General features: G+C 52.3%; 1 protein-coding gene across 2 annotated transcripts in view; it reads right to left on the bottom strand.

Moving 5' to 3' along the window:
• WHRN (whirlin) overlaps positions 1-26,954 on the bottom strand; it is a 240,484-nt gene that overhangs the window by 35,186 nt on the left and 178,344 nt on the right. For both annotated transcript variants that reach the window (XM_073639868.1, XM_073639870.1), the window contains one exon: positions 25,599-25,631. In XM_073639868.1, the coding sequence (XP_073495969.1) occupies positions 25,599-25,631 (33 nt within the window). The remainder of the gene's footprint in view (positions 1-25,598; positions 25,632-26,954) is intronic.

Genomic DNA, 26,954 nt, shown 5'->3' with positions numbered 1-26,954 from the left:
CTGCATGCACTACACTCACCCCATTTCCGGGGGACAGACCAACGGTACTCCCACCAGATAGATGTGCAGGTACGACAGCTTCTGTCCCCGGCTGGAGTGGGGGGGGGGAGGAACATCCCAGTGGTGTAGGAGCAGAGAGGGGAGGGACTCTGGGCATAGGTAGGAGCCCATTGGGTGCTAGTCACCTGGGCTCGGGTGTCAGAAGGGAGTATATAAGGGGGGCACCATCTTGGATCAGTGGTCAGTCTAGAGAGGAGCGCAGCCAGAGAGGGCTGACAGGGAGCGGTGGCTCAGTCTGGGCCCAGCTCCAGAGCCAGGCCTGGAGAGGAGGCCTGAGAGAGAAAGAAGAAGAAGGAGAAACAGGAACACCAAGAAAGGCCCAGAGACGCAGGAAGAGAGGGAACCCTGAGATCCCACGAGTTAACGGGTGAAGGGTTGGCAGAACAGGGTACCGGATCCCAAACTGGTGGAGGCCAATTATCCTTAGCCAGGAACCGGAGGTCGTGGTCAAGTTTTGGCGCGACCCCTCGCCACATCCACCAGGAAGGCAAACCACGTATAGGGTCAGGGAAGCCGGGAAAGGTTTCACCACTAGAAGGCCCGAGGGAGCCGGACAAAGGTGGATCCCTGGTGGGGACGGCCAGTAGGAAGGAGGAGAGGGGAGCTCAGGACCACGCTCTGGAACTGCCTGGGAGTTGGCCGAGTCCCGCACCTGGTGGACGCAGCACGGCTCGGGTGGTCACTCTTGGCCGAAGTGATCTGAACACCAACTGTGAGTAAAGCTTTAAACCTGCACTACAAGTCTCTGCGATTCCTTGTCACCCCACCACTACCACTATCATCATTTCCTGCTTCACCAGCTGCCCTGAGGCTATACCCCTCCCGTTGGGGGTTATACCATCCACGCTGCACAACCATACCACCGGCCTCAGTGGTCTGCCCTGCAGCGGCGGTTTCATAACCGCATTCAACGGGTGGCGTAGTCGGACACTAATACCATCATACCAATAACCGCCATTTGGTTTGACCACCCTGGGCACGGACCGGGTCCCCGCCACTCGGAGACTACAACCCCCATCGGATCCGGCTCCGGGTATTCCCCCGCGCACACGTGCGCCGCACTGCAACATGGCCAAGGGGGCGAGTCACATTGCTGCTCTAGTCAATGTCTATGGCACTGATGGAAGCAGACTACAAGCTCTCTAAAGCCAAGGGACTAAGGTAGAGCTTTATTACACTTTATGGATAAAAGTGTTGGGCCCCACGTCTTAATCACTGAATTCAAGTTTTTCATTCAATCCAATTGAACAGGTGTATAACATCCAGCCCCATTGACCCCTGTGTATAACATCCAGCCCCATTGACCCCGGTGTATAACATCCAGCCACATTGACCCCTGTGTATAACATCCAGCCCCATTGACCCCGGTGTATAACATCCAGCCACATTGACCCCTGTGTATAACATCCAGCCCCATTGACCCTGGTGTATAACATCCAGCCTGTAACGGGTCTGGGAGGCGGAACCTCTGAGCAACTATACAAGGGGGCGGTCCTTGTAAGGAAGCGGGTGGCTCCCAGGGAAGACGGGCAAGTAGTCACGGCAAGTGACAGGGACAGTCTCTGGGTAGAAGGGCAGGTAGTCACGGCAAGTGACAGGGACGGTCTCTGGGTAGAAGGGCAGGTAGTCACGGCAAGTGACAGGGACAGTCTCTGAATAGAAGGATGGGTACTCACGGCAAGTGACAGGGACAGTCTCTGAGTAGAAGGACAGCAGGCAGGTGGCTGGTGAGCGCTCCCAGGTGAGTGGGCGAGAGTCTTTGGACAGGCAGGTGGTCACGGCAAGTGACGGCAGAGCCTCCAGGTAGGCTAGCAGGCAGGTAGCAGGTGAGCGGGCAAGAGTCTCTGGACAGGCAGGTGGTCACGGCAAGTGACGGCAGAGCCTCCAGGTAGGCTAGCAGACAGGTAGCAGGTGAGCGCTCCCAGGTGAGCAGGCAAGAGTCTCTGGACAGGCAGGTGGTCACGGCAAGTGACGGCAGAGCCTCCAGGTAGGCTAGCAGACAGGTAGCAGGTGAGCGCTCCCAGGTGAGCAGGCAAGAGTCTCTGGACAGGCAGGTGGTCACGGCAAGTGACGGCAGAGCCTCCAGGTAGGCTAGCAGACAGGTAGCAGGTGAGCGCTCCCAGGTGAGCAGGCAAGAGTCTCTGGACAGGCAGGTGGTCACGGCAAGTGACGGCGGAGCCTCCAGGTAGGCTAGCAGGCAGGTAGCAGATGAGCGCTCCCAGGTGAGCGGGCAGGCTGGTCCATAGACAGACTGACAGGTGTCGGAAGGCAGACCGTCGGACCGCAGGCTTGCAAGCAGGTAAACGGATATCAGGCAGGTATCAAGCAGGAATCTGGCAGGTGACTGGCAGGTAACAGGCAGGAATCTGGCAGGTGACTGGCAGGTAACTGTTAACGGGACCTGAGGGCTGAAGCAGAGTGAAGGCTTTGCAACAACATTGCTCGGGCACCTCCATTTTGGAGGAGGTGCCTTATATATGGTGAGGTCCTCCGGCCATTGGCCGGGGACTCCTTAGGACGGTGCGCGCGGCCCCTTTAAGAGAGGGGGAGCGCGCGCGCGTTCGCCCTAAGCACAGTGGCCGGGAAGCAGCGCGCGCTGCCAGCAGAGCGGGAGGAGGACGCCAGGCACGGAGTGGAGAGGTGAGGGGAACAGCGTCCCTGCCTAGCAGGAGGCAGGGACGCCGACGCTACAGTACCCCCCCCTTTAGGCGCCCCCCTTTTTTAGGCCAGACAGAAATTTATCAAGGATGAGAGGGGCATAGATGTTCTCCCGGGGCTCCCACGTTCTCTCCTCAGGACCAAACCCCTTCCAATCTACCAGAAAAAAGGTTTTTCCTCTTATCCTTTTGGTGGCCAGAATGTTCTCTACCTCAAACTCGTTTTCAGCGGAAACCGGAGCAGGAGGCGTACCTGTAGACTTGGAAAAAGAGTTAAGTACCACGGGTTTGAGGAGAGATACATGGAAGGAGTTAGGGATCCGAAAGTTGGCCGGGAGTTTCAATTTATAGGCCACTGGGTTGATTTGTTTGATAACTTCTAGTGGGCCGATGAACCGAGGCCCTAATTTGTAGGAAGGAATCTTGAGCCGGACATATTTGGACGAGAGCCAGACTTTATCTCCAGGACGGAATTGTGGAGGATCCAGGCGTTTTTTGTCAACGTGTTTTTTCATCCGCTCGGACGACTGAAGGAGTGCGGATCGGGTACTCTCCCAAATGGAGGAAAATTTGCTAACGAGAGATTCCGCAGCCGAATTGTCCACCGAGGTGGAGACGGGAAATGGGATCCGAGGATGCTGACCGAAGACTACAAAAAGCGGGGATTTGGAGGAAGATTCGCTCTCGTGATTATTGTAAGAGAATTCGGCCCATGGCAGGAGATCCACCCAGTCTGAATGGTGGGCATTAACGAAGTGCCGGAGGTAACTGTTCAGGATCTGATTGATCCGCTCCACTTGACCATTGGACTGTGGGTGGTATGCGGAGGAGAAGTCCAGGGTGACGTCTAGCAGCTTACATATGGCTCTCCAGAAGCGTGAGGTGAACTGAACCCCACGATCCGACACGATGTGGAGGGACAGGCCATGGAGACGGAAGATGTGGCGGATAAAGTCTTTAGCCAGCTCGGGTGCAGACGGGAGGCCTGGCAGGGGAATGAAATGAGCCATTTTGGAAAAGCGGTCAGCGACCACCCAAATGACCGTACAACCGGCAGAGACATGGAGATCTGTTATGAAGTCCATAGCTATATGCTGCCAGGGGGCAGCAGGTACTGGAAGAGGAAGGAGACGACCGGCTGGCAGGTGTCTCGGAACCTTGTTGTGGGCGCAGGACACACAGGCAGAAACAAAGTCTATTATGTCCTTGTGCAGGGTAGGCCACCAGTAGTGACGGGTGATAAGCTGGAGGGTCTTTTTCTGACCAGCATGGCCAGCAAGCTTAGACGAGTGACCCCAGTGTAGGATCTTCTCCCGATCAGGTACCGTTACGAACGTCTTACCGGGAGGGAGACTATTTAGACTCACGGGGGCCACCTGCATTACTCTGGCGGGATCGATGATGTGTTTAGGTTCCTCCTCAAGATCAGACACCAGGAAGGATCGGGACAAGGCGTCAGCTTTGATGTTTTTGTCAGCCGGGCGAAAATGAAGAACAAAATCAAAGCGAGCAAAAAACAAGGACCACCGGGCTTGGCGCGGGTTAAGTCTCTGGGCACTCTGGAGGTAAGCCAAGTTCTTGTGGTCCGTGTAAATTATTACCGGGTGAAGAGCCCCCTCGAGCAGATAACGCCACTCCTCCAATGCCAGCTTAATGGCCAATAACTCTCGGTCTCCTATAGAATAGTTGCGCTCGGAAGAGGAGAAGAGTTTGGAGAAGAAGCCGCAAGTTACCATTCTCCCGGAAGACGATTTTTGGGTAAGTACCGCTCCGGCTCCAGAGGAGGAGGCGTCAACTTCCAGGAAGAATTGCTTGTTGCCGTCCGGGCGATGCAGCACCGGGGCGGAAGAGAAAGCCTGTTTTAAGGAAAGAAAGGCTTCCTCAGCTTCGGGCGGCCATTCTCTGGGATTAGTGCCCTTACGGGTGAGCGCAGAGATTGGGGCAGTCCGGGAAGAGAAGTGCGGTATGAAGAGGCGGTAGTAGTTGGCGAAGCCCAGGAACCGCTGAATAGCCTTCAACCCCTCTGGTCGAGGCCACTTCTCGATGGCAGACAGTTTCTCAGGATCCATTCGTAGGCCGGTCTGAGAAATTATGTAGCCCAAAAACGGAAGCGAGGTCTGCTCAAAGAGGCACTTCTCATATTTAGCGTAGAGGTGGTTCTGCCTGAGCCTGAGCAGAACCTGACGAACATCCCTCCGGTGTGTGGGGAGATCCGGAGAGAAGACCAAGATGTCGTCCAGGTACACCATTACGCAGGAGTAGAGAAGGTCCCGGAAGATGTCATTGACCAACTCTTGAAAGACGGCGGGAGCGTTACAGAGACCGAAGGGCATTACCAGGTATTCATAGTGGCCGTCCCGGGTGTTGAATGCCGTCTTCCATTCATCCCCCTGACGGATACGGACCAGGTTATACGCCCCACGGAGGTCCAGCTTAGTGAAGATTCTAGCCCCCCTCAGACGGTCAAATAATTCCGGAATGAGCGGAAGGGGGTATTTATTCTTCACCGTGATCTGGTTAAGGCCTCTATAGTCTATACAGGGACGGAGTGAGCCATCCTTCTTTTTGACGAAGAAGAAGCCTGCTCCCGTCGGGGAAGTAGATTTCTGGATGAATCCCCGGGCCAGATTCTCCTCAATATATTCTGACATGGATCGGGTCTCAACAGCGGACAAAGGGTAAATGCGCCCACGGGGAGGAGTAGCGCCGGGCATCAGGTCGATTGGGCAGTCGTATGGTCTATGAGGGGGTAATGTCTCTGCCTCCTTTTTATTAAAGACGTCCGCATACGACCAATAAGGAGCCGGAAGACCAGGTAGATTGGCTGGAGTAGGAGAAGGACGGACAGGATGGACGGGAACTAAACAAGTCTTATGGCAGTCCTGTCCCCAGCGAAGGACTTCTCCGGTCTGCCAATCAAGCACGGGTGCATGTCTCTGAAGCCAAGGTAGGCCTAGTAAGAGGGCGTGAGAGAGTCCAGGCAGAACATGAAAGAAGATGCTCTCAGAGTGCAGCATTCCCACCTGCAGGGTTATGGATTCGGTGATGAGTTGGATGGGATGTGGTAAGAGGCCCCCATCCACGGCAGCGACAGATAAGGGTACAGCTAGAGGTTTGGTGGGAATGCGGTATTTCTCTACCAGAGACGGAGAAATGAGATTTCCGGCAGCTCCAGAGTCAAGTTGGGCTAGTTCAAAATAACGGTTCTCCCCGCAGATGATAGAGACCGACAGCAACAGAGATGGAGAGGGTTTACTCTTGTCTAGGACGACCTCTCTGAGCGATCCTAGACACAGGCGTTTCCCGACTTCTCCGGGCAGGAACGGATCCGGTGCTCCTTACTGCCACAGTAGAAGCAGCTCCCCTCGGCACGGCGTAACTCTTGACGGGTTTTGACCATCTTGGTCTGGTCGACCTGCATAGACTCGGGTGAGTGCGCCTGGGGAGTAGCGGGAGAAGTGACAGGTTTCTGAAAGGCAGAGGCTAGACGTGGAAACCTCCTCTCACGGGTGACCTCTTTGGCGCGTTCCTGGAACCGGATGTCAATCCGGGTGGCAAGAGTTATTAAGTCGTCGAGAGTGGTAGGTATGTCCCGACCGGCGAGTTCATCTTTAATACGGCCGGACAGACCCTCCCAAAAGACAGACACCAGGGCGTCGTTATCCCAGGCCAGCTCCGAAGCAAGGGTACGGAACCGTATGGCATATTGGCCCACGGTGAGATTTCCTTGATGGAGGCGTAGCAGAGATGATGCGGATGAGGTCTTCCGTCCGGGTTCGTCGAAGACTTTCCGGAAAGCCGTGAGAAAGGCTGGCAGGTTGGACACTAGGGGGTCTCCTCTCTCCCATAGAGGATTTAGCCAAGCCAGTGCCATGATGAAGGCTACTTTGGCCCGGTCGGAGATAAACTGGTGGGACAGGAGTTCAAAGTGCAGGGTGCACTGGTTTATGAAGCCCCGAGCTTGAGCGGGGTCGCCTCCGAAGCGTAGAGGTGCAGAAAGCCGGGGTCCGGGGCAGGATGCCATGGTATTGGTGGGCAGCGGCGCTGCCGGGCTGCGAGTCATGACACTAGCGGTGGTTGCTGGTGGAGCAGTCAGAGTGTCCAGGCGAGAGTTGACATTCCGCAGATGACTCAGGATGGACTCCTGTTGGGACCTCTGACAGGACAGTTCATGACATAGGTCCGAGAGCGAGGGAGCTTGGGTGCCACCGGGTTCCATGGCCCGAGCAAACTGTAACGGGTCTGGGAGGCGGAACCTCTGAGCAACTATACAAGGGGGCGGTCCTTGTAAGGAAGCGGGTGGCTCCCAGGGAAGACGGGCAGGTAGTCACGGCAAGTGACAGGGACAGTCTCTGGGTAGAAGGGCAGGTAGTCACGGCAAGTGACAGGGACAGTCTCTGGGTAGAAGGGCAGGTAGTCACGGCAAGTGACAGGGACAGTCTCTGAGTAGAAGGAGGGGTACTCACAGCAAGTGACAGGGACAGTCTCTGAGTAGAAGGACAGCAGGCAGGTGGCTGGTGAGCGCTCCCAGGTGAGCGGGCGAGAGTCTTTGGACAGGCAGGTGGTCATGGCAAGTGACGGCAGAGCCTCCAGGTAGGCTAGCAGGCAGGTAGCAGGTGAGCGCTCCCAGGTGAGTGGGCAAGAGTCTCTGGATGGGCAGGTGGTCACGGCAAGTGACGGCAGAGCCTCCAGGTAAGCTATCAGACAGGTAGCAGGTGAGCGCTCCCAGGTGAGCAGGCAAGAGTCTCTGGACAGGCAGGTGGTCACGGCAAGTGACGGCAGAGCCTCCAGGTAGGCTAGCAGACAGGTAGCAGGTGAGCGCTCCCAGGTGAGCAGGCAAGAGTCTCTGGACAGGCAGGTGGTCACGGCAAGTGACGGCAGAGCCCCCAGGTAGGCTAGCAGACAGGTAGCAGGTGAGCGCTCCCAGGTGAGCAGGCAAGAGTCTCTGGACAGGCAGGTGGTCACGGCAAGTGACGGCAGAGCCTCCAGGTAGGCTAGCAGACAGGTAGCAGGTGAGCGCTCCCAGGTGAGCAGGCAAGAGTCTCTGGACAGGCAGGTGGTCACGGCAAGTGACGGCGGAGCCTCCAGGTAGGCTAGCAGGCAGGTAGCAGATGAGCGCTCCCAGGTGAGCGGGCAGGCTGGTCCATAGACAGACTGACAGGTGTCGGAAGGCAGACCGTCGGACCGCAGGCTTGCAAGCAGGTAAACGGATATCAGGCAGGTATCAAGCAGGAATCTGGCAGGTGACTGGCAGGTAACAGGCAGGAATCTGGCAGGTGACTGGCAGGTAACTGGTAACGGGACCTGAGGGCTGAAGCAGAGTGAAGGCTTTGCAACAACATTGCTCGGGCACCTCCATTTTGGAGGAGGTGCCTTATATATGGTGAGGTCCTCCGGCCATTGGCCGGGGACTCCTTAGGACGGCGCGCGCGGCCCCTTTAAGAGAGGGGGAGCAGAGTGGGAGGAGGACGCCGGGCACGGAGTGGAGAGGTGAGGGGAACAGCGTCCCTGCCTAGCAGGAGGCAGGGACGCCGACGCTACACAGCCACATTGACCCCTGTGTATAACATCCAGCCCCATTGACCCCGGTGTATAACATCCAGCCACATTGACCCCTGTGTATAACATCCAGCCCCATTGACCCCTGTGTATAATATCCAGCCCCATTGACCCTGGTGTATAACATCCAGCCCCATTGACCCTGGTGTATAACATCCAGCCACATTGACCCCGGTGTTTAACATCCAGCCACATTGACCCCGGTGTATAACATCCAGCCCTATTGACCCTATGACGTTATGCCGTCTGCTGTTACTAATGCGTGACAGAATGGCTGGTGGTGCTGAGCTCACCAATACCAGCGTGGTCCTGTAATAGGAGCCACCGGGGTAACAAGTATGTTCATGACATTTCTTCCTCCTAAATCTTCCCCCATCACCTGTGAGTGATATTATTAAGAAGTGGAAGGAACCGCAGCAACTCAGCCATGAAGTGCAGACCCCGTAACGTTACAGAGCGGGGGGCCGAGTGCTGAGGAGCAGAGGGCAGAAAAGTTACCAATGATCTGCTGACTCCATAACTTTTCGAGCCCAAATCTCTTCTGGTATTAACCTCAGCACAAACACAGCGCTCTTGCTGCGAGCTTCATGGCCAAGCAGCTGCATGCAGCCATACATCACCAAGCACAATGCCAAGCGTTGGATAAAGTGGTGTAAAGCAGCCATCACTGGACTCTGGAGGAGACATGTTTTGTGCAGTGACGGATCACACTTCTCTATCTGGCCTGGGGTCTAAGAGGCCTCTCATACAGCTAAATCAGATTTCTTGCTTTGCACTGAGGAGGGACAACACCCTAAAACACGTTTCTGCAAATTGAAATTCTAGATTGACTTGTATCCTAATTCATGTGGCAAGGCTCGTTAAAGGGTCGATATTGACTTTCAGGATTGCTGCTTCCAATAGGTGGCGCTAGAGTTCAAGTCCTCTTCCTCTCTAAAGAGACAATTTGCATATCTATCTGACTTCTGATGGAGGAGTCTGGGTTTGGTGAATGCCAGGAGAATGTTACCCCCTGACTGCATTGTGCCCGCTGTACAGTTTGATGGAGGAGGGATAATACTATGGGGTTGTTTTTCAGGGGTTATCCTAAGCCCCTTAATTCCAGTGATCACTAGTGATGTTAATTCTTAATACTTCAGCACAAGACATTTTTGACAATTGTAACTTCCAGCTTTGTAGATATGTAGCGCCCCGAGGGTTCGGTCGCTACAGAGGTATTGCATCTCACCCAGAGGTGTGATATCTCACTTCCAGGTAAGGATGGAGTGTGGCTCAGGACCCTAACACTCACATGCACTGCACCACATTTCCGGGGGACAGGGCGACAATGCTCCCGGGTGTGAGCACAACTGCCCCTGTCCCTGGCTGGAGTGGGGGGGGGGGGACACCTAGAAAGGGGGAACCCGGTAGTGTGTGGGTGGGGAGAGTAGATCCAGGGTGCACTGTATAGAGGAGTATATATGGTGGGCACCATCTTAGAGTCAGAGCAGAAAGTAGTAGAGGAAGAGGGGAGAGCAAAGAGAGGAGGAGGCGGGGAGCAGAGGCACTGCATGGGCTCTGCTCCGCAGGCAGGCCAAGTCTTAAGGCCTGGGCCTGGAGGAGAAGGAAGGAAGGGGAGAAGAACGGAGGAAGCTCTAGGAGAAGACTGAAGGGACCCCAGGGGTGCGGACCGGCCAGCCGCCACCGCACGCCCGCCGCTACCAGAGTAGGGGGGGTCAGGCCAAGAAAAGGGAACCGGATCCCTCATCTAGTGGAGGAGAGCATCTACCCTCAGCTAGTAACCGGAGGCCATGGCATTGTACGTGCACGGCCCCTCACTACACCCGTTAGGAAGGCACCACATAGGACCCAGGGAAACAGAACATACGTTTGCCCGCCAAGGCCCGAGGCAGCTGGACAGAAACGTGGTCAATTGTGGGGTACGACAGGCCAGAGAAAGGACACACGAAGGGGGTCCTGAAAAGCATTCCAAAGGTACCTGGGAGTTGGCCGAGCCCCTCACCTAGTGAGCACAGTACGACGTGGGCAGCCATTACCTGCAGAAGTGGCTTGGAGTGTAAAACTGTGAGTAAAGACCCTGGACTGCATCACTGGACTCTGAGTCATTACTGTTGCTCCCGCGCACCATCACCCCCACTATCTACAGATGCTGCCCTGAGGCTATACTCCTCCCGTGGGAAGTTATACTACCCTCTGCTGCGCATACAACATCAGCCTCAGCGGTCTGCCCCGCAGCGGCGGTTCTCAGTGACCGCAATCCACGGGTGGCGTAGTCGGACATTTAATCATAAAAACCACATAAATAGACTGCCACTGGTTTGACCACCCTGAGCCACGGGACCGGTACGCCACCACGGCGACTACAACCCCCAGCATCCACAAAAAGGCCCGGTTCCGGGTTCCCACACGGCCCAGGGGGCGCGTCAGATACAGTTTGAGAAGGCCCTTTTCTGTTCCTCCATACAGACATGGTTGGGGGAGTTTGGTGGAAGAACATGACCAGCCGCACAGAGCCCAGACCTCAACTCCATCCAACACCTTTGGGATGAGCTAGAACAGAGATTGTGAGCCCGGCCTCTCCTCAACATCAGGATCTGACCTCACAAATGTTGTTCTGGATGAAGGGGCAAAATTTCCCATAGACACCTCCAAAATCTTGTAGAAATCTCCAACGGGACCAACTCCATAGTAATGTCCATGGACGTAGACTGGGAGGTCACAAAAGCTCCTGTGGTGGACTGTGGAGGTGTCCAAATACTTTTGTCTTTCTAGTGTATTATTATCTAGATACAGACTACACCAGTAAGCATCCATCCACCAAACTTCAGAATGGGCAGCATTTGCACTGCAGTGCATTATACTACATAATGAGGGAGGGTAATAGCCTCTGATGGGACAGGGGATCCTTGATATAAAAAAAATAAACTAGATGTTTAATCCTCTGTCTGCAGGCTTGTACACAAATATACCTGGGCAAAAATAGCTGCATTTTACAATTTTAAATTCATAAGACGTTTATTTTTAACTACGGCAGGGAAATTATATATACATTTTAAATCGCTTTGATTAATGCAAGAAGGCATTTTGCTAGATTTATGTTAATAAACATAAGCAGCTGTTTGTCTTACATGAAAATGTCTTTGTAATGTCAAAAACCCAGAGATTACAAGGGAGAGGAGCTGAAAGTAGGTAAAAGAGATGAGAGAGGAAGCAAAGACAAGGTATTACATAGCAAACCGGTTTCTTCACCTTGATTTGCTCATCTGCCCACCATCCTGATTTAATCACTTTTTGAAGAGGCTGTCTCATAAAAAGGTACTGTGTGTTTCCCATGCAGCATAAAATGCAGCGGATACCTTACTGCATTTTACAGTACCCGCAATGTGCAGATTTTTCTTACATACAGTACAGACTAAAAGTTTGGACACACCTTCTCATTTAAAGATTTTTCTGTATTTTCATGACTATGAAAATTGTACATTCACAGTGAAGGCATCAAAACTATGAATTAACACATGTGGAATTATATACTTAAGAAAAAAGTGTGAAACAACTGAAAATATGTCTTATATTCTAGGTTCTTCAAAGTAGCCACCTTTTGCTTTGATGACTGCTTTGCACACTCTTGGCATTCTCTTGATGAGCTTCAAGAGGTAGTCACCGGAAATGGTTTTCACTTCACAGGTGTGCCCTGTCAGGTTTAATAAGTGGGATTTCTTACCTTATAAATGGGGTTGGGACCATCAGTTGTGTTGAGCAGAAGTCAGGTGGATACACAGCTAATAATCCTACTGAATAGACTGTTAGAATTTGTATTATGGCAAGAAAAAAGCAGCTAAGTAAAGAAAAACGAGTGGCCATCATTACTTTAAGAAATGAAGGTCAGTCAGTCCGAAAAATTGAGAAAACTTTGAAAATGTCCCCAAGTGCAGTTGCAAAAACCATCAAGCGCTATATAAAAACTGGCTCACATGAGGACCGCCCCAGGAAAGGAAGACCAAGAGTCACCTCTGCTTCTGAGGATAAGTTTATCCGAGTCACCAGCCTCCGAAATCGCAGGTTAACAACACCTCAGATTAGAGACCAGGTCAATGCCACACAGAGTTCTAGCAGCAGACACATCTCTACAACAACTGTTAAGAGGAGACTTTGTGCAGCAGGCCTTCATGGTAAAATAGCTGCTAGGAAACCACTGCTAAGGACAGGCAACAAGCAGAAGAGACTTGTTTGGGCTAAAGAACACAAGGAATGGACATTAGACCAGTGGAAATCTGTGCTTTGGTTTGATGAGTCCAAATTTGAGATCTTTGGTTCCAACCACCGTGTCTTTGTGCGACGCCAAAAAGGTGAACGGATGGACTCTACATGCCTGGTTCCCACCGTGAAGCATGGAGGAGGAGGTGTGATGGTGTGGGGGTGCTTTGCTGGTGACACTGTTGGGGATTTATTCAAAATTGAAGGCATGCTGATCCAGCTTGGCTACCACAGCATCTTGCAGCGGCATGCTATTCCATCCGGTTTGCGTTTAGTTGGACCATCATTTATTTTTCAACAGGACAATGACCCCAAACACACCTCCAGGCTGTTTAAGGGCTATTTGACCAAGAAGGAGAGTGATGGGGTGCTACGCCAGAAGACCTGGCCTCCACAGTCACCAGACCTGAACACAATCGAGATGGTTTGGGGTGAGCTGGACCGCAGAGTGAAGGCAAAAGGGCCAACAAGTGCTAAGCATCTCTGGGAACTCCTTCAAGATTGTTGGAAGACCATTTCCGGTGACTATCTCTTGAAGCTCATCAAGAGAATGCCAAGAGTGTGCAAAGCAGTCATCAAAGCAAAAGGTGGCTGTAACATACCTGGCGGCGTCCTTGCATAGTGGTCCATCTCCCACTGTGCAAGAGAGCGCACTTGATCTCCAATTCAGAATGTCTCTCTGGCTTCCCTCCATGCTGTTTGTTTGTCTCTGTTTCTGCTGCTTAAGGGCGGCGCCCGATCACTTCCTGCTTTCTGTACCTGCTGCAGGCACACCCCTTGTGTGTCCTCAGCCTATTGCTGTCTGTCACCTGGTATTTAAACCAGCTGCTCCAATTAACCCATGCCTGAGCATCTTGCCCTGTCAGTTGGCTTTTTGTCTCTGACATGCCAGGTCCTGTGTATGTTACCTGTCTTGCAGTATTTGTTCCCGTGTCTGTACTGTGTCCTACCTGTGTACTCTAACCTGCAGTCTGTACACGCTCTCTAGCCTGTTGTCTTCTGCCTATCCTGGAGGCAGTATTTCCAGGCCAGTGTGAACACGCTCCTAGCCTGTTCTTTCCGCCTTCTAGGGGCCGCATACCTAGACCCGTTCCTGTATCTTGCCTGCTCTTGTTTGTACACTCTTCTAGCCTGTTATCTGTTTTTCTCTATGTCCGTACCTTCCCTTTTCTTGCAGAATCTGATCCCGTACCTATCTCCCACTCGTTGTCTTTGTACTCCCGTTTGTGAGTTTGGAGTCCACTCTCTACTTCATTGCAAGTATCCTGTGTGTATCTGGTTCTGCCTTTCTTTTCCAGTCTGTTCCGTGTGAACAGAGCCCTGTCCCCTTCGTGTCTGCGGTTTCGCTTTGCTCAGCCCTGTCCACCGCGTCTGCGGTTTCACTTTGCTCAGCCCTGTCCACCGCGTCTGCGGTTTCGCTTTGCTCAGCTCTGTCCACCGCGTCTGCGGTTTCGCTTTGCTCAGCCCTGTCCACGGCGTCTGCGGTTTCGCTTTGCTCAGCCCTGTCCACCGCGGCTGCGGTTTCGCTTTGCTCAGCCCTGTCCACCGCGGCTGCGGTTTCGCTTTGCTCAGCCCTGTCCACAGCGTCTGCGGTTTCGCTTTGCTCAGCCCTGTCCACCGCGTCTGCGGTTTCGCTTTGCTCAGCTCTGTCCACCGCGTCTGCGGTTTCGCTTTGCTCAGCCCTGTCCACCGCGTCTGCAGTTTCGCTTTGCTCAGCCCTGTCCACCGCGTCTGCGGTTTCGCTTTGCTCAGCCCTGTCCACCGCGTCTGCGGTTTCGCTTTGCTCAGCTCTGTCCACCGCGTCTGCGGTTTCGCTTTGCTCAGCCCTGTCCACCGCGTCTGCGGTTTTGCTTTGCTCAGCCCTGTCCACCGCGTCTGCGGTTTCGCTTTGCTCAGCCCTGTCCACCGCGTCTGCGGTTTCGCTTTGCTCAGCTCTGTCCACCGCGTCTGCGGTTTCGCTTTGCTCAGCTCTGTCCACTGCGTCTGCGGTTTCGCTTTGCTCAGCTCTGTCCACGGCGTCTGCGGTTTCGCTTTGCTCAGCCCTGTCCACTGCGTCTGCGGTTTCGCTTTGCTCAGCCCTGTCCACCGCGTCTGCGGTTTCGCTTTGCTCAGCCCTGTCTACCGCGTCTGCGGTTTCGCTTTGCTCAGCCCTGTCCACCGCGTCTGCGGTTTCGCTTTGCTCAGCCCTGTCCACCGCGTCTGCGGTTTCGCTTTGCTCAGCTCTGTCCACCGCGTCTGCGGTTTCGCTTTGCTTAGCTCTGTCCACCGCGTCTGCGGTTTCGCTTTGCTCAGCCCTGTCCACCGCGTCTGCGGTTTCGCTTTGCTCTGCCCTGTCCACCGCGTCTGCGGTTTCGCTTTGCTCTGCCCTGTCCACCGCGTCTGCGGTTTTGCTTTGCTCTGCCCACCGCGTCTGCGGTTTCGCTTTGCTCTGCCCTGTCCACCGCGTCTGCGGTTTCGCTTTGCTCAGCCCTGTCCACCGCGTCTGCGGTTTCGCTTTGCTCAGCCCTGTCCACCGCGTCTGCGGTTTCGCTTTGCTCAGCCCTGTCCACCGCGTCTGCGGTTTCGCTTTGCTCAGCCCTGTCCACCGCGTCTGCGGTTTCGCTTTGCTCAGCCCTGTCCACCGCGTCTGCGGTTTCGCTTTGCTCAACCCTGTCCACCGCGTCTGCGGTTTCGCTTTGCTCAGCCCTGTCCACTGCGTCTGCGGTTTCGCTATGCTCAGCTCTGTCCACCGCGTCTGCGGTTTCGCTTTGCTCAGCCCTGTCCACCGCGGCTGCGGTTTCGCTTTGCTCAGCCCTGTCCACCGCGTCTGCGGTTTCGCTTTGCTCTGCCATGTCCACCGCGTCTGCGGTTTCACTTTGCTCTGCCCTGTCCACCGCGTCTGCGGTTTCGCTTTGCTCTGCCCACCGTGTCTGCGGTTTCGCTTTGCTCTGCCCTGTCCATCGCGTCTGCGGTTTCGCTTTGCTCAGCCCTGTCCACCGCGTCTGCGGTTTCGCTTTGCTCAGCCCTGTCCACCGCGTCTGCGGTTTCGATTTGCTCAGCCCTGTCCACCGCGTCTGCGGTTTCGCTTTGCTCAGCTCTGTCCACTGCGTCTGCGGTTTCGCTTTGCTCAGCCCTGTCCACCGCGTCTGCGGTTTCGCTTTGCTCAGCCCTGCCCACCGCGTCTGCGGTTTCGCTTTGCTCAGCCCTGTCCACCGCGTCTGCGGTTTCGCTTTGCTCAGCCCTGTCCACCGCGTCTGCGGTTTCGCTTTGCTCAGCCCTGTCCACCGCGTCTGCGGTTTCGCTTTGCTCAGCCCTGTCCACCGCGTCTGCGGTTTCGCTTTGCTCAGCTCTGTCCACCGCGTCTGCGGTTTTGCTTTGCTCAGCTCTGTCCACCGCGTCTGCGGTTTCGCTTTACTCAGCCCTGTCCACCGCGTCTGCGGTTTCGCTTTGCTCAGCCCTGTCCACCGCGTCTGCGGTTTCGCTTTGCTCTGCCCTGTCCACCGCGTCTGCGGTTTCGCTTTGATCTGCCCTGTCCACCGCGGCTGCGGTTTCGCTTTGCTCTGCCCACCACGTCTGCGGTTTCGCTTTGCTCTGCCCTGTCCACCGCGTCTGCGGTTTCGCTTTGCTCTGCCCTGTCCACCGCATCTGCGGTTTCGCTTTGCTCAGCCCTGTCCACGCGTCTGCGGTTTCGCTTTGATCAGCCCTGTCCACCGCGTCTGCGGTTTCGATTTGCTCAGCCCTGTCCACCGCGTCTGCGGTTTCGCTTTGCTCAGCTCTGTCCACTGCGTCTGCGGTTTCGCTTTGCTCAGCCCTGTCCACCGCGTCTGCGGTTTCGCTTTGCTCTGCCCTGTCCACCGCGTCTGCGGTTTCGCTTTGCTCTGCCCTGTCCACCGCGTCTGTGGTTTTGCTTTACTCTGCCCACCGCGTCTGCGGTTTCGCTTTGCTCTGCCCTGTCCACCGCGTCTGTGGTTTCGCTTTGCTCAGCCCTGTCCACCGCGTCTGCGGTTTCGCTTTGCTCAGCCCTGTCCACCACGTCTGCGGTTTCGCTTTGCTCAGCCCTGTCCACCGCGTCTGCGGTTTCGCTTTGCTCAGCTCTGTCCACCGCGTCTGCGGTTTCACTTTGCTCAGCCCTGTCCACCGCGTCTGCGGTTTCGCTTTGCTCAGCCCTGTCCACCGCGTCTGCGGTGTCGCTTTGCTCAGCCCTATCCACCGCGTCTGCGGTTTCGCTTTGCTCAGCCCTGTCCACCGCGTCTGCGGTTTCGCTTTGCTCAGCCCTGTCCACCGCGTCTGCGGTTTCGCTTTGCTCAGCCCTGTCCACTGCGTCTGCGGTTTCGCTTTGCTCAGCTCTGTCCACCGCGTCTGCGGTTTCGCTTTGCTCAGCCCTGTCCACCGCGGCTGCGGTTTCGCTTTGCTCAGCCCTGTCCACCGCGTCTGCGGTTTCGCTTTGCTCTGCCCTGTCCACCGCGTCTGCGGTTTCGCTTTGCTCTGCCCTGTCCACCGCGTCTGCGGTTTCGCTTTGCTCAGCCCTGTCCACCGCGTCTGCGGTTTCGCTTTGCTCAGCCCTGTCCACCGCGTCTGCGGTTTCGCTTTGCTTAGCCCTGTCCACTGCGTCTGCGGTTTCGCTTTGCTCAGCTCTGTCCACCGCGTCTGCGGTTTTGCTTTGCTCAGCTCTGTCCACCGCGTCTGCGGTTTCGCTTTGCTCAGCCCTGTCCACCGCGTCTGCGGTTTCGCTTTGCTCAGCCCTGTCCACCGCGTCTGCGGTTTCGCTTTGCTCTGCCCTGTCCACCGCGTCTGCGGTTTCGCTTTGCTCTGCCCTGTCCACCGCGTCTGCGGTTTCGCTTTGCTCTGCCCACCGCGTCTGCGGTTTCGCTTTGCTCTGCCCTGTTCACCGCGTCTGTGGTTTCGCTTTGCTCTGCCCTGTCCACCGCATCTGCGGTTTCGCTTTGCTCAGCCCTGTCCACGCGTCTGCGGTTTCGCTTTGATCAGCCCTGTCCACCGCGTCTGCGGTTTCGATTTGCTCAGCCCTATCCACCGCGTCTGCGGTTTCGCTTTGCTCAGCTCTGTCCACCGCGTCTGCGGTTTCGCTTTGCTCAGCCCTGTCCACCGCGTCTGCGGTTTCGCTTTGCTCTGCCCTGTCCACCGCATCTGCGGTTTCAAATTTGTCTCCCAGTCTGTACTGGACCCTACCCAGCCTGCGCTCTAGTCTGCCTGTTCCTGTATTCCCCGGTGTGGGTCAACAGCCGTGTCCGGAGTCTGACCTGGAGTAGACCCTGGTCCCTCTGCTCGGTTCCTCTCTGGGGCACTGGCGTCGTATGCCATCGTGCGACCTTGGTCTGATCGGGCAGATACTTAGTTACGCCCCTCCAGGCACTCTCCGGTTCATGGCACAGTGGAATCACTACATACACACGCACACGCCACTCAGCCCGGGCGTGTGCATTACAGCATGCTCAGGCCATGGTTCCCGTTGAGCCCCACGGCCTTTGCTCTCTGAGACTTTTTCCAGCGAATACGTGCATTAAAAATAAATAAAAAATATATATATATTTATTATTATTATTATTATTTTTTTTTCTCTTTAGCTGAGTTCCAGGCGAATTACGCACCCATCCAGATGGATCTTTCTGCACTCGTTCCTGCGGATCCGCCACGGTACTATGGGGATCCAAGACAGAGTCGTGCATTTGTGGAGCAATGCATGCTACACTTTAAGGCCTACCCTCTCTATTTTCCTTCCGATTGGGCTAAAGTGGCCTTTATGATTGACTACCTAGTGGATGATGCCTTGAAATGGGTCACCCCCCTATGGGAAGCATGGGATCCTGTCGTCCTTGACCTGCAGACTTTCCTGGTGGCCTTTCATATGGTCTTTGAGGACCCTAACCCTGAAGCCCCTGCTGAAGCTTCACTTCCCAATATCCCGGAGCAGCCCCGACCGGTAATGTGTGTGGGTAGTGCACTAGTCCTCCTGCCCGAAGAGACTACTGCCCACCCAGAATCCACACAGGATGACTACGCTCTCCGGAATACTTCTCACGACCTCAAGAGGCAGTCCAGACGTGCTAGGCGTAGAGGCAAGCCGTCACGCCAAGGTCTGTTCTCCCAAAGACCTCCTGATTCCAACCTTGAGGTTCCTGCTGAAGCTTAATTTCCTGGTATCCCGGAGCAGCCTCGACGGGTAATGTGCATGGGTAGCGCACCAGTTCTCCTGCCCGAAGAGACTACTGCCTACCCAGAATCCACACTGGAGGACTTCCTGCACCCGGTATCTGATGCTTCACCCACTTTAACCAGTGAGCCTGTCCAAGGGTACTCTGAAGCAGTGATTACCTCCGAGTCTGTGCATCTCTACTACCTGGCGGAGGACCCCCTGTTGCCTCTTGAATCCTCCGGGATACCACCTGATGACAAATGGAGAGAGACTTCCCTACACCCGGTATCCGATACTTCGTCTGCTCCGTCCTGTGAGCCTGACAATGGGTACCTCAAAGCGGTAGCTAACCCCTAATCTCTACTCCCCTCCGACCAGGCGGAGGACCTCCAGTTGTCTCCAGAACCCTTCGGGGTGCTACCTGGTAGCGAATGGACAGAGCCTTCCCTATACTCTGCACCTGATACCTCGCCCGCTTCGTCCAGTGAGTCCGACCTAGTGTACTCCGAAGCAGAGGTTACCCATGAGTCTCTTCACCCCTCCGACCTGGCGGAGGACCTCCAGTTGTCTCCTGAGCCCTTCGGGGTGCTACCTGGTAGTGAAAGGACAGAGACTCTCCTATACTCTGTACCTGATACCTCGCTCACTTCGTCCAGTGAGTCCAACCTAGTGTACTCCGAAGCAGAGGTTACTCCCGAGTCTCTACACCCCTCCGACCAGGCGGAGTACCTCCAGTTGTCTCCAGAACCCTTCGGGGTGCCACCTGGTGGTGAATGGACAGAGACTTTCCTATACTCGGCACCCGATACCTCGCCTGCTTCGTCCAGTGAGTCCGACCTAGTGTTCTCTGAAGCAGAGGTTACCCCCGAGTCTCTGCACTCCTCTGACCCGGCAGAGGACCTCCAGGTGTCTCCTGAACCCTTCGGGGTGCTACTTGATAGCGAATGGACTGAGACTCTCCTATACTCGGTACCCGATACCTCACCTGCTTCATCCAGTGAGTCTGAACAAGTGTACTCCGAAGCGGAGGTTACCCCCGAGTCTCTGCCCCCCTCCAACCCGGCGGAGGACTTCCAGTTGTCTTCTGTACCCTCTGGGGTGCCACCTGAAAATATGTGGAAAGAGACTTCCTTGTGTGCTGTTCCTGGTACTCCACCCATTTCGTCTTTTGCTGAGGATGGCTGGATTGGAGGTAGCATCCTAGCTAACCAGATGAGACCAGTTTTTCCTGTGGACAGTGGAAGTGATCTTCTTTAAGTGAAGGATTGGCCCTCGAATTCCCTGCGGAAGATTCTGGCAGGCCTGAAGAAGAGGGGGCGTAAGGAAGGGGGTACTGTAACATACCTGGCGGCATCCTTGCATAGTGGTCCATCTCCCACTGTGCAAGAGAGCGCACTTGATCTCCAATTCAGAATGTCTCTCTGGCTTCCCTCCATGCTGTTTGTTTGTCTGTTTCTGCTGCTTAAGGGCGGCGCCCGATCACTTCCTGTTTTTTGTACCTGCTGCAGGCACACCCCTTGTGCGTCCTCAGCCTATTGCTGTCTGTCACCTGGTATTTAAACCAGCTGCTCCAATTAACCCATGCCTGAGCATCTTGCCCTGTCAGTTGGCTTTTTGTCTCTGACATGCCAGGTCCTGTGTATGTTACCTGTCTTGCGGTATTTGTTCCCGTGTCTGTACTGTGTCCTACCTATGTACTCTAACCTGCAGTCTGTACACGCTCTCTAGCCTGTTGTCTTCTGCCTATCCTGGAGGCTGTATTTCCAGGCCAGTGTGAACACGCTCCTAGCCTGTTCTTTCCGCCTTCTAGGGGCCGCATACCTAGACCCGTTCCTGTATCTTGCCTGCTCTTGTTTGTATACTCTTCTAGCCTGTTATCTGTTTTCTCTATGTCCTTACCTTCCCTTTTCTTGCAGAATCTGATCCCATACCTATCTCCTACTCGTTGTCTTTGTACTCCCGTTTGTGAGTTTGGAGTCCACTCTCTACTTCATTGCAAGTATCCTGTGTGTATCTGGTTCTGCCTTTCTTTTCCAGTCTGTTCCGTGTGAACAGAGCCCTGTCCCCTCCGCGTCCGCAGTTTCGCTTTGCTCAGCCCTGTCCACCGCGTCTGCTGTTTCGCTTTGCTCAGCCCTGTCCACCGCGTCTGCGGTTTCGCTTTGCTCAGCCCTGTCCACCGCGTCTGCGGTTTCGCTTTGCTCAGCCCTGTCCACCGCGTCTGCGGTTTCGCTTTGCTCAGCCCTGTCCACCGCGTCTGCGGTTTCGCTTTGCTCAGCCCTGTCCACCGCGTCTTCGGTTTCGCTTTGCTCAGCCCTGTCCACCGCGTCTGCGGTTTCGCTTCGCTCAGCCCTGTCCACCGCGTCTGCAGTTTCGCTTTGCTCAGCCCTGTCCACCGCGTCTGCGGTTTCGCTTTGCTCAGCCCTGTCCACCGCGTCTGTGGTTTCAAATTTGTCTCCCAGTCTGTACTGGACCCTACCCAGCCTGCGCTCTAGTCTGCCTGTTCCTGTATTCCCCGGTGTGGGTCAACAGCCGTGTCCGGAGTCTGACCTGGAGTAGACCCTGGTCCCTCTGCTCGGTTCCTCCCTGGTGCACTGGCGTCGTATGCCGTCGTGCGACCTTGGTCGGATCGGGCAGATACTTAGTTACGCCCCTCCAGGCACTCTCCGGTTCATGGCACAGTGGAATCACTACATACACACACACACGCCACTCAGCCCGGGCGTGTGCATTACAGTGGCTACTTTGAAGAACCTAGAATATAACACATATTTTCAGTTGTTTCACACTTTTTTGTTAAGTATATAATTCCACATGTGTTAATTCATAGTTTTGATGCCTTCAGTGTGAATGTACAATTTTCATAGTCATGAAAATACAGAAAAATCTTTAAATGAGAAGGTGTGTCCAAACTGTTGGTCTGTACTGTAGGCTGCAAAAAATAGCCACGGTGTAAACTGTACAGCACTGCAAACTTGAAATCTGCAACACGTAAGTTTGTGTATTTCATTTTTTGCAATATAGTGGATTTTGCTGCCGGAGGTCCGCAAAGGAAATACATGTAGCAACATAACCTTATGACAAAATCATTTCTGTGAGTACTATTATGATGTTATAGAGGAGAGTCCCATGCTTTGGACCCTTCTCTATGAGGCTAATTAGAGGCACTTACAAGAAATTACTTCCACTTTTGGGACTTGGTCTGTCCACTATTACTGGCTGGACACTATTTATTTATTTAATGACCTTCGGATCGATCTTGAGCCATGGCGACTTAATGGATGAACAATCTGTAGGAAGATCGATCTTGTGCAAGCCTAGATAGGTCCACCAGGGTCTTCTCCGCTTTTTTGATTGTATTAAGCCATAGGGTTGCTCGTCTTCCTCTTCTCCTTGTTCCTTCTATTCTTACAACCATGAGGTCCTTCTCCAGTGATTGCTCTCCTCATATGATTTGTCCAAAGTAGGCAAGTCATTGCTTGATGATCCTTGCTTTGAGTGACATGTGTGGCTTGATTTAAGATTCATTTGTTCGTTCTTCTTGCCATCCATGGTATTGATAACATCCTTCTCCAGCACCACATGTCGAAGACGTAGACTCTTCTTCTGTCTTATTTCTTTATCACCCAGGTTTCGCATCCATATGTTACCACAGAAAAGACTAAACTGTGTACGAACCTTGTCTTCGTAGCCAGTGAAATGTTCCTCGATTTGAAGACTTTGTCCAGTGACTTCATTGTTGATTTGCCCATAGCTATTCTCCTATTGAATTCCGGTATCATCACTCTATCTTGAGTTATCATTAATCTGCGTAGGTTGAAGTCCTTTAGAACAGTGTTCCCCAACTCCAGTCCTCAAGGCCCACCAACAGGTCAGGTTTTCAGGATCTCCTTAGTATTGCACAGGTGATGGAATTATTGCCTGTGCAGGTGATGTAATTATCACCTGTGTAATACTAAGGAAATCCTGAAAACATGACCTGTTGGTGGGCCTTGAGGACTGGAGTTGGGGAACCCTGCTTTAGAACTTCCAGGTCGTCGCCGTCCATCTCAAATGTGTCCCGCTTGCACCTGACAGTAGTCAATATCTTTGTGTTGAGTAGCAGTCCCATGTTTATTTTGTTTTATTTATTTTACTCACTTATATAGCAGCATAAATTCCACAGCGCTTTACAGACATTACTGGCACTGAATCTAGATTCCCTATCAGTATGTCTTTGGAGTGTGGGAGGAAACCGGAAAACCCAGAGGAAACCCACGCAACCATGAGGAGAACATACAAACTCCTTGCAGATGTTGTCCTTGGTGGGATTTGAACCCAGGACCCCAGCGCTGCAAGTCTGCAGTGCTAACCACTGAGTCACCGTGCTGCCCATGTTCCAGCTTTCCATCTTGACATTCTGTAATAAATCATTCATTCTATCTATGCTTGTTGCTATCAATGTTGTATCATCTGCGCATTTAAGATTGTTGATGCTGCACACTACCTTTGAAAAATTTGATGGACATTTGCCATCTGTACAATCATTAAGGGAAGGGCTTCCCATCTCAGACAAGCAGTGTCATGGTTGCTTACCTATGGCTGTCCTGGGAATTGTTCTCTTAAGGATCCAGCCCACCATGCATTATATGGTCGTCCATAAACATAAAGACAGATACAATTTAGAGATGTCGGTCATCTAGCAATCAGCCTATTCGGTGGCAATAGCTTAATGGCCAATCACAGAAGCTGGTGAGTAGCCAATCTACCCATTCAGCGCACTATTTAAATCACCTTGGGCCAGCTACTGTATACTATTTGGCTACTAGCCTGGTGTACATTTGAGGCTGCGTGCCCACTATGCGTTTTTCAAGCGTTTTTGCTGCGGAATTTCCGCAGCGAAAACGCTTGGTAATACGTGCCCCATGGTCCCCAATGTTAATCCGCATGTGCTGAGCACATGCTGCGGAAATTTCCGCTGCGGATTATCATTGCAGAAAAATACGCAGCATGTCCAATGATTTTGCGGACACGCAGCGTAATTGCCGCCATTGACTTGCATTGAATCGCATAATATCTGCATGACTACATGTGCACATGCGAATATTAAGCGATTCAATGCGCGGATGGTACCTGGGTCTGGTACCCGCTGACGTCAGCTGTCGCGTGACCTGTCACATGACTAAATGACATCACCGCAGGTCCTTTTAGACCACCGCGAGACACGGTGAGACCGAACGCAGCGGAGAAAACACCGGGGGCCATCGGAAGGTAAATATAATGTTTATATTTTTTTTTTTTACCATTTTTATTCTTTTTTTTAACTATAACTTGGTCACACTATATAAATCCATGCCGGTTGCATGGATTTATATAGTGTGACGAAGTTGTCAAGCACTTTTCCAAGTGATGCTAAAATCGTTTGGAAAAGTGCTTGATAACCCGCATGTGAAAATGCATGCAAAAACGCTTGACAAACGCTTCTACCTGGCGGGAAAAACGCATGTAAAATCTGCTTGCTTTTTTCCTGCCAGGGAGATGCGGAAAAAATCTGCAGCATTTCTGCATCATGGGCACTTAGCCTGACTGATTTTCTGTCTTTTGATCTGGCTGATTCCTAACCATTTTCATGTTGAACCTCTGGATTATCTCACTGGTTTGACTACCCGACTCAACTTTGGCCATTTTTACTGCTAGATCTCCTGGACATTGACCCAGCTATTCCTGAGTATATTCTTTGACTACACATTGGGATCTGATTTTGTCCTTGTCCGTAACTCTCTAGTTTTGAGCCAGCTTGTTTGGTATTTTGCCAACCTAAGAGGCCACTGAAGTCCAGATCCCTGTATAGGGTTTAGAGGGCGAAAACCAATGGTCCATGCCTAGACCCTGCTAGCACCAAGCCAGACTGTGTGAATACTGACCATACACAGTATTTTATTAAAATATTGGCCAATCCTACTGGGATAGTCTAACGTGGTAAAGTGTATACAGTGGCCCAACTAGTATGGGGGGAAATAAGGACTGGGAATGAATATCTCCGGACCCACAGATCTGTACTCAGTGCCAGGTTCAGCATGATGGTGCAATAATGTTCTCATTCGTTACTTGTGGAAAGAGTGAACACGGTAGTAATAGAAACGATTAAGATTTGCATCTTTGCTGCAAAGAAAACACAACCCTACCTAATATTCACAAGATCACATGCGGTTACTGGATGCTCCGAACATTTTGGAGTCTTTGGACAAGAGCTGCAAGTTCATCAATAGCCCCACATTGGCACTCCACTGGATGCCAGCAACTGGATGGACCCCATTTGTCCTTTTTGCCACTAAACAGATTGGACACACCTGCATGCAGTGACCATCGAGGGATACTGATTAAATAGTTATATTATAGGGGGTATTGCTGTGTATACTATAAGTAAGCAAGGTTCAAAAAGCTAATGTATAAGATTACAAAAAAGAGTCTGCTTTTCTTTTTCTTTAAAAACTGTACCGCTCTTGTCCACGGTTATGTGCGAGCTCAGTTGCAACTTTTTTACCAATGAGCTGTCATTCCAGACACAGCCTATGAGTGGCACTATTTCTGGAAAAAAATCAGATCTGTTATAAAAAAAAAAATGTAATGTAGCCCGTACACTTTAGGAAGCTAGCAGCCGAGCTCTTGTTCTGATGACTATTTCTCCCGACCGCCCCAATAGAACTGCATGCCGGGTTTAACTGAGCGTGCATGTGTTTTCAGTGTTTTCTTTGTGAAAGACCAAAGGGATCATGCATTAAGAGTCAATATATCCAATTCTACTCGTTCTTCACACCATCTATTGGGGGAGAGTTGAGAGACCCCCATGCACATTAGATAATTCTTTGATCTCAATAAAATCGGCAGCTTTCTCTAACATGTATGGTGGACTAAATAAACAAAACTCGACAACAGCAAATGCATAGAAAGGTAATACTGACCTCCATTACATCCAACAGCCATAGAAGACGTTCCTAGGATATGACAAGAAGAAATAGTCATGTAATGCCATTATGAGAAATCATTGTTTGTTCTAAATCTGCTTCTATATAAGTTCAAAGATATGACCCCTATCGCATTTACAGCTAACCATGGTTTACTTTCTAGATACAATAACTGTACTCGGAAATCATCCAACTAATGTGATATATATTCTGTTTCCATCCAGGAGAGTTCACAACCGCTACATGCCACTCTTAATTCTAAGAATTCAATAAAAATGCATGACTTCAATAGCGATCTGTTTTTTTTCTGGATGAATTCACTTTGTGCTGCTAGAGTAAAAGCCATTGGTTCTGAGTCATTTTGAGATTTTAGTATAAGTAATAAACATATGTCATTTATAGGGATGAGTGGACCCATGGAAGTTCGGGTTCTGGTACCCAACCCAAACTTCATTCCAAAGTTCGGTTTGGGAACTAGAACAGTAGCCGAACTTGAACAAGAACCCGACCCACATTGAAAACAATGGAGACACGAACTTTGGATCAGGAAAAAAATTCTCTATCTCGGATTTCCCCCGGAACTCTGAACCGTGCAACAGGCTTCCGGGAGAAATCTGTGTTTGGCGTTTAGCTCCGGACACCAACTGTCCGGTACGAACCCCAAACTTTTAAGCTCGGGTTCACTCATTTCTAGTCATTTATGTTGTCCACCCAGCAAAAGAATAGTATTTCAGTCTGGTGGTAAAATCCCTATGTTGTGCTGTTCGAATGCATGTTGAAATATAACATGTCTGGCGAAACAGCCCCATGTTTAAGAAATAAAACCTGTTTACTGAGTCATATTAGTTAGTAAACGGGACCCTAACATAAAAGGGTCAGCTCATCAAAGCTTTTATGTCAGAAAACTGGCGTAAAAGCTTTGAAAAGTCGCACATTTTTTTACGGAGTTGCGCAAAAATGTTGCAACTTTTGGCATTTTCACGCCAGTTTGAATTGGGCAGAGCTAAGGAGGGGACTGTGCTTGGCTACGCTCATCCGTCTAATTCATTAAAAGCGCCAGCGTTTTATTTACCAAAAATTGTGTAAAAGAAAGTATATGAGGGCATCCACAAATCAGCTGGGATCAGCCAAGCACATACTTAGAAATTAACAAAAAACATGGAAAAACAAGTATGCAAATATATAGAGATCACTATATTAAAGCCTTTATTATGAATGGCATGAAGAGGCAAAAACACCACACAAATTTAAAATAAATTAAAAAGCCAATAGGCTATTTGTACACCAATTAGGTGTGTCCACAATATGACTACCACATATCCTTATCTGCCAAATTAATACCCAATCATAGGA

Source organism: Phyllobates terribilis, unplaced genomic scaffold (genome assembly GCF_046119375.1).
Source record: "Phyllobates terribilis strain yellow unplaced genomic scaffold, ASM4611937v1 Scaffold_7__3_contigs__length_470593459, whole genome shotgun sequence".
In the NCBI taxonomy this organism is placed as follows: Eukaryota; Metazoa; Chordata; class Amphibia; order Anura; family Dendrobatidae; genus Phyllobates; species Phyllobates terribilis.
The sequence above is the reverse complement of the archived record's forward strand: the minus strand, read 5'-3'. Positions and strand labels throughout refer to the sequence as shown.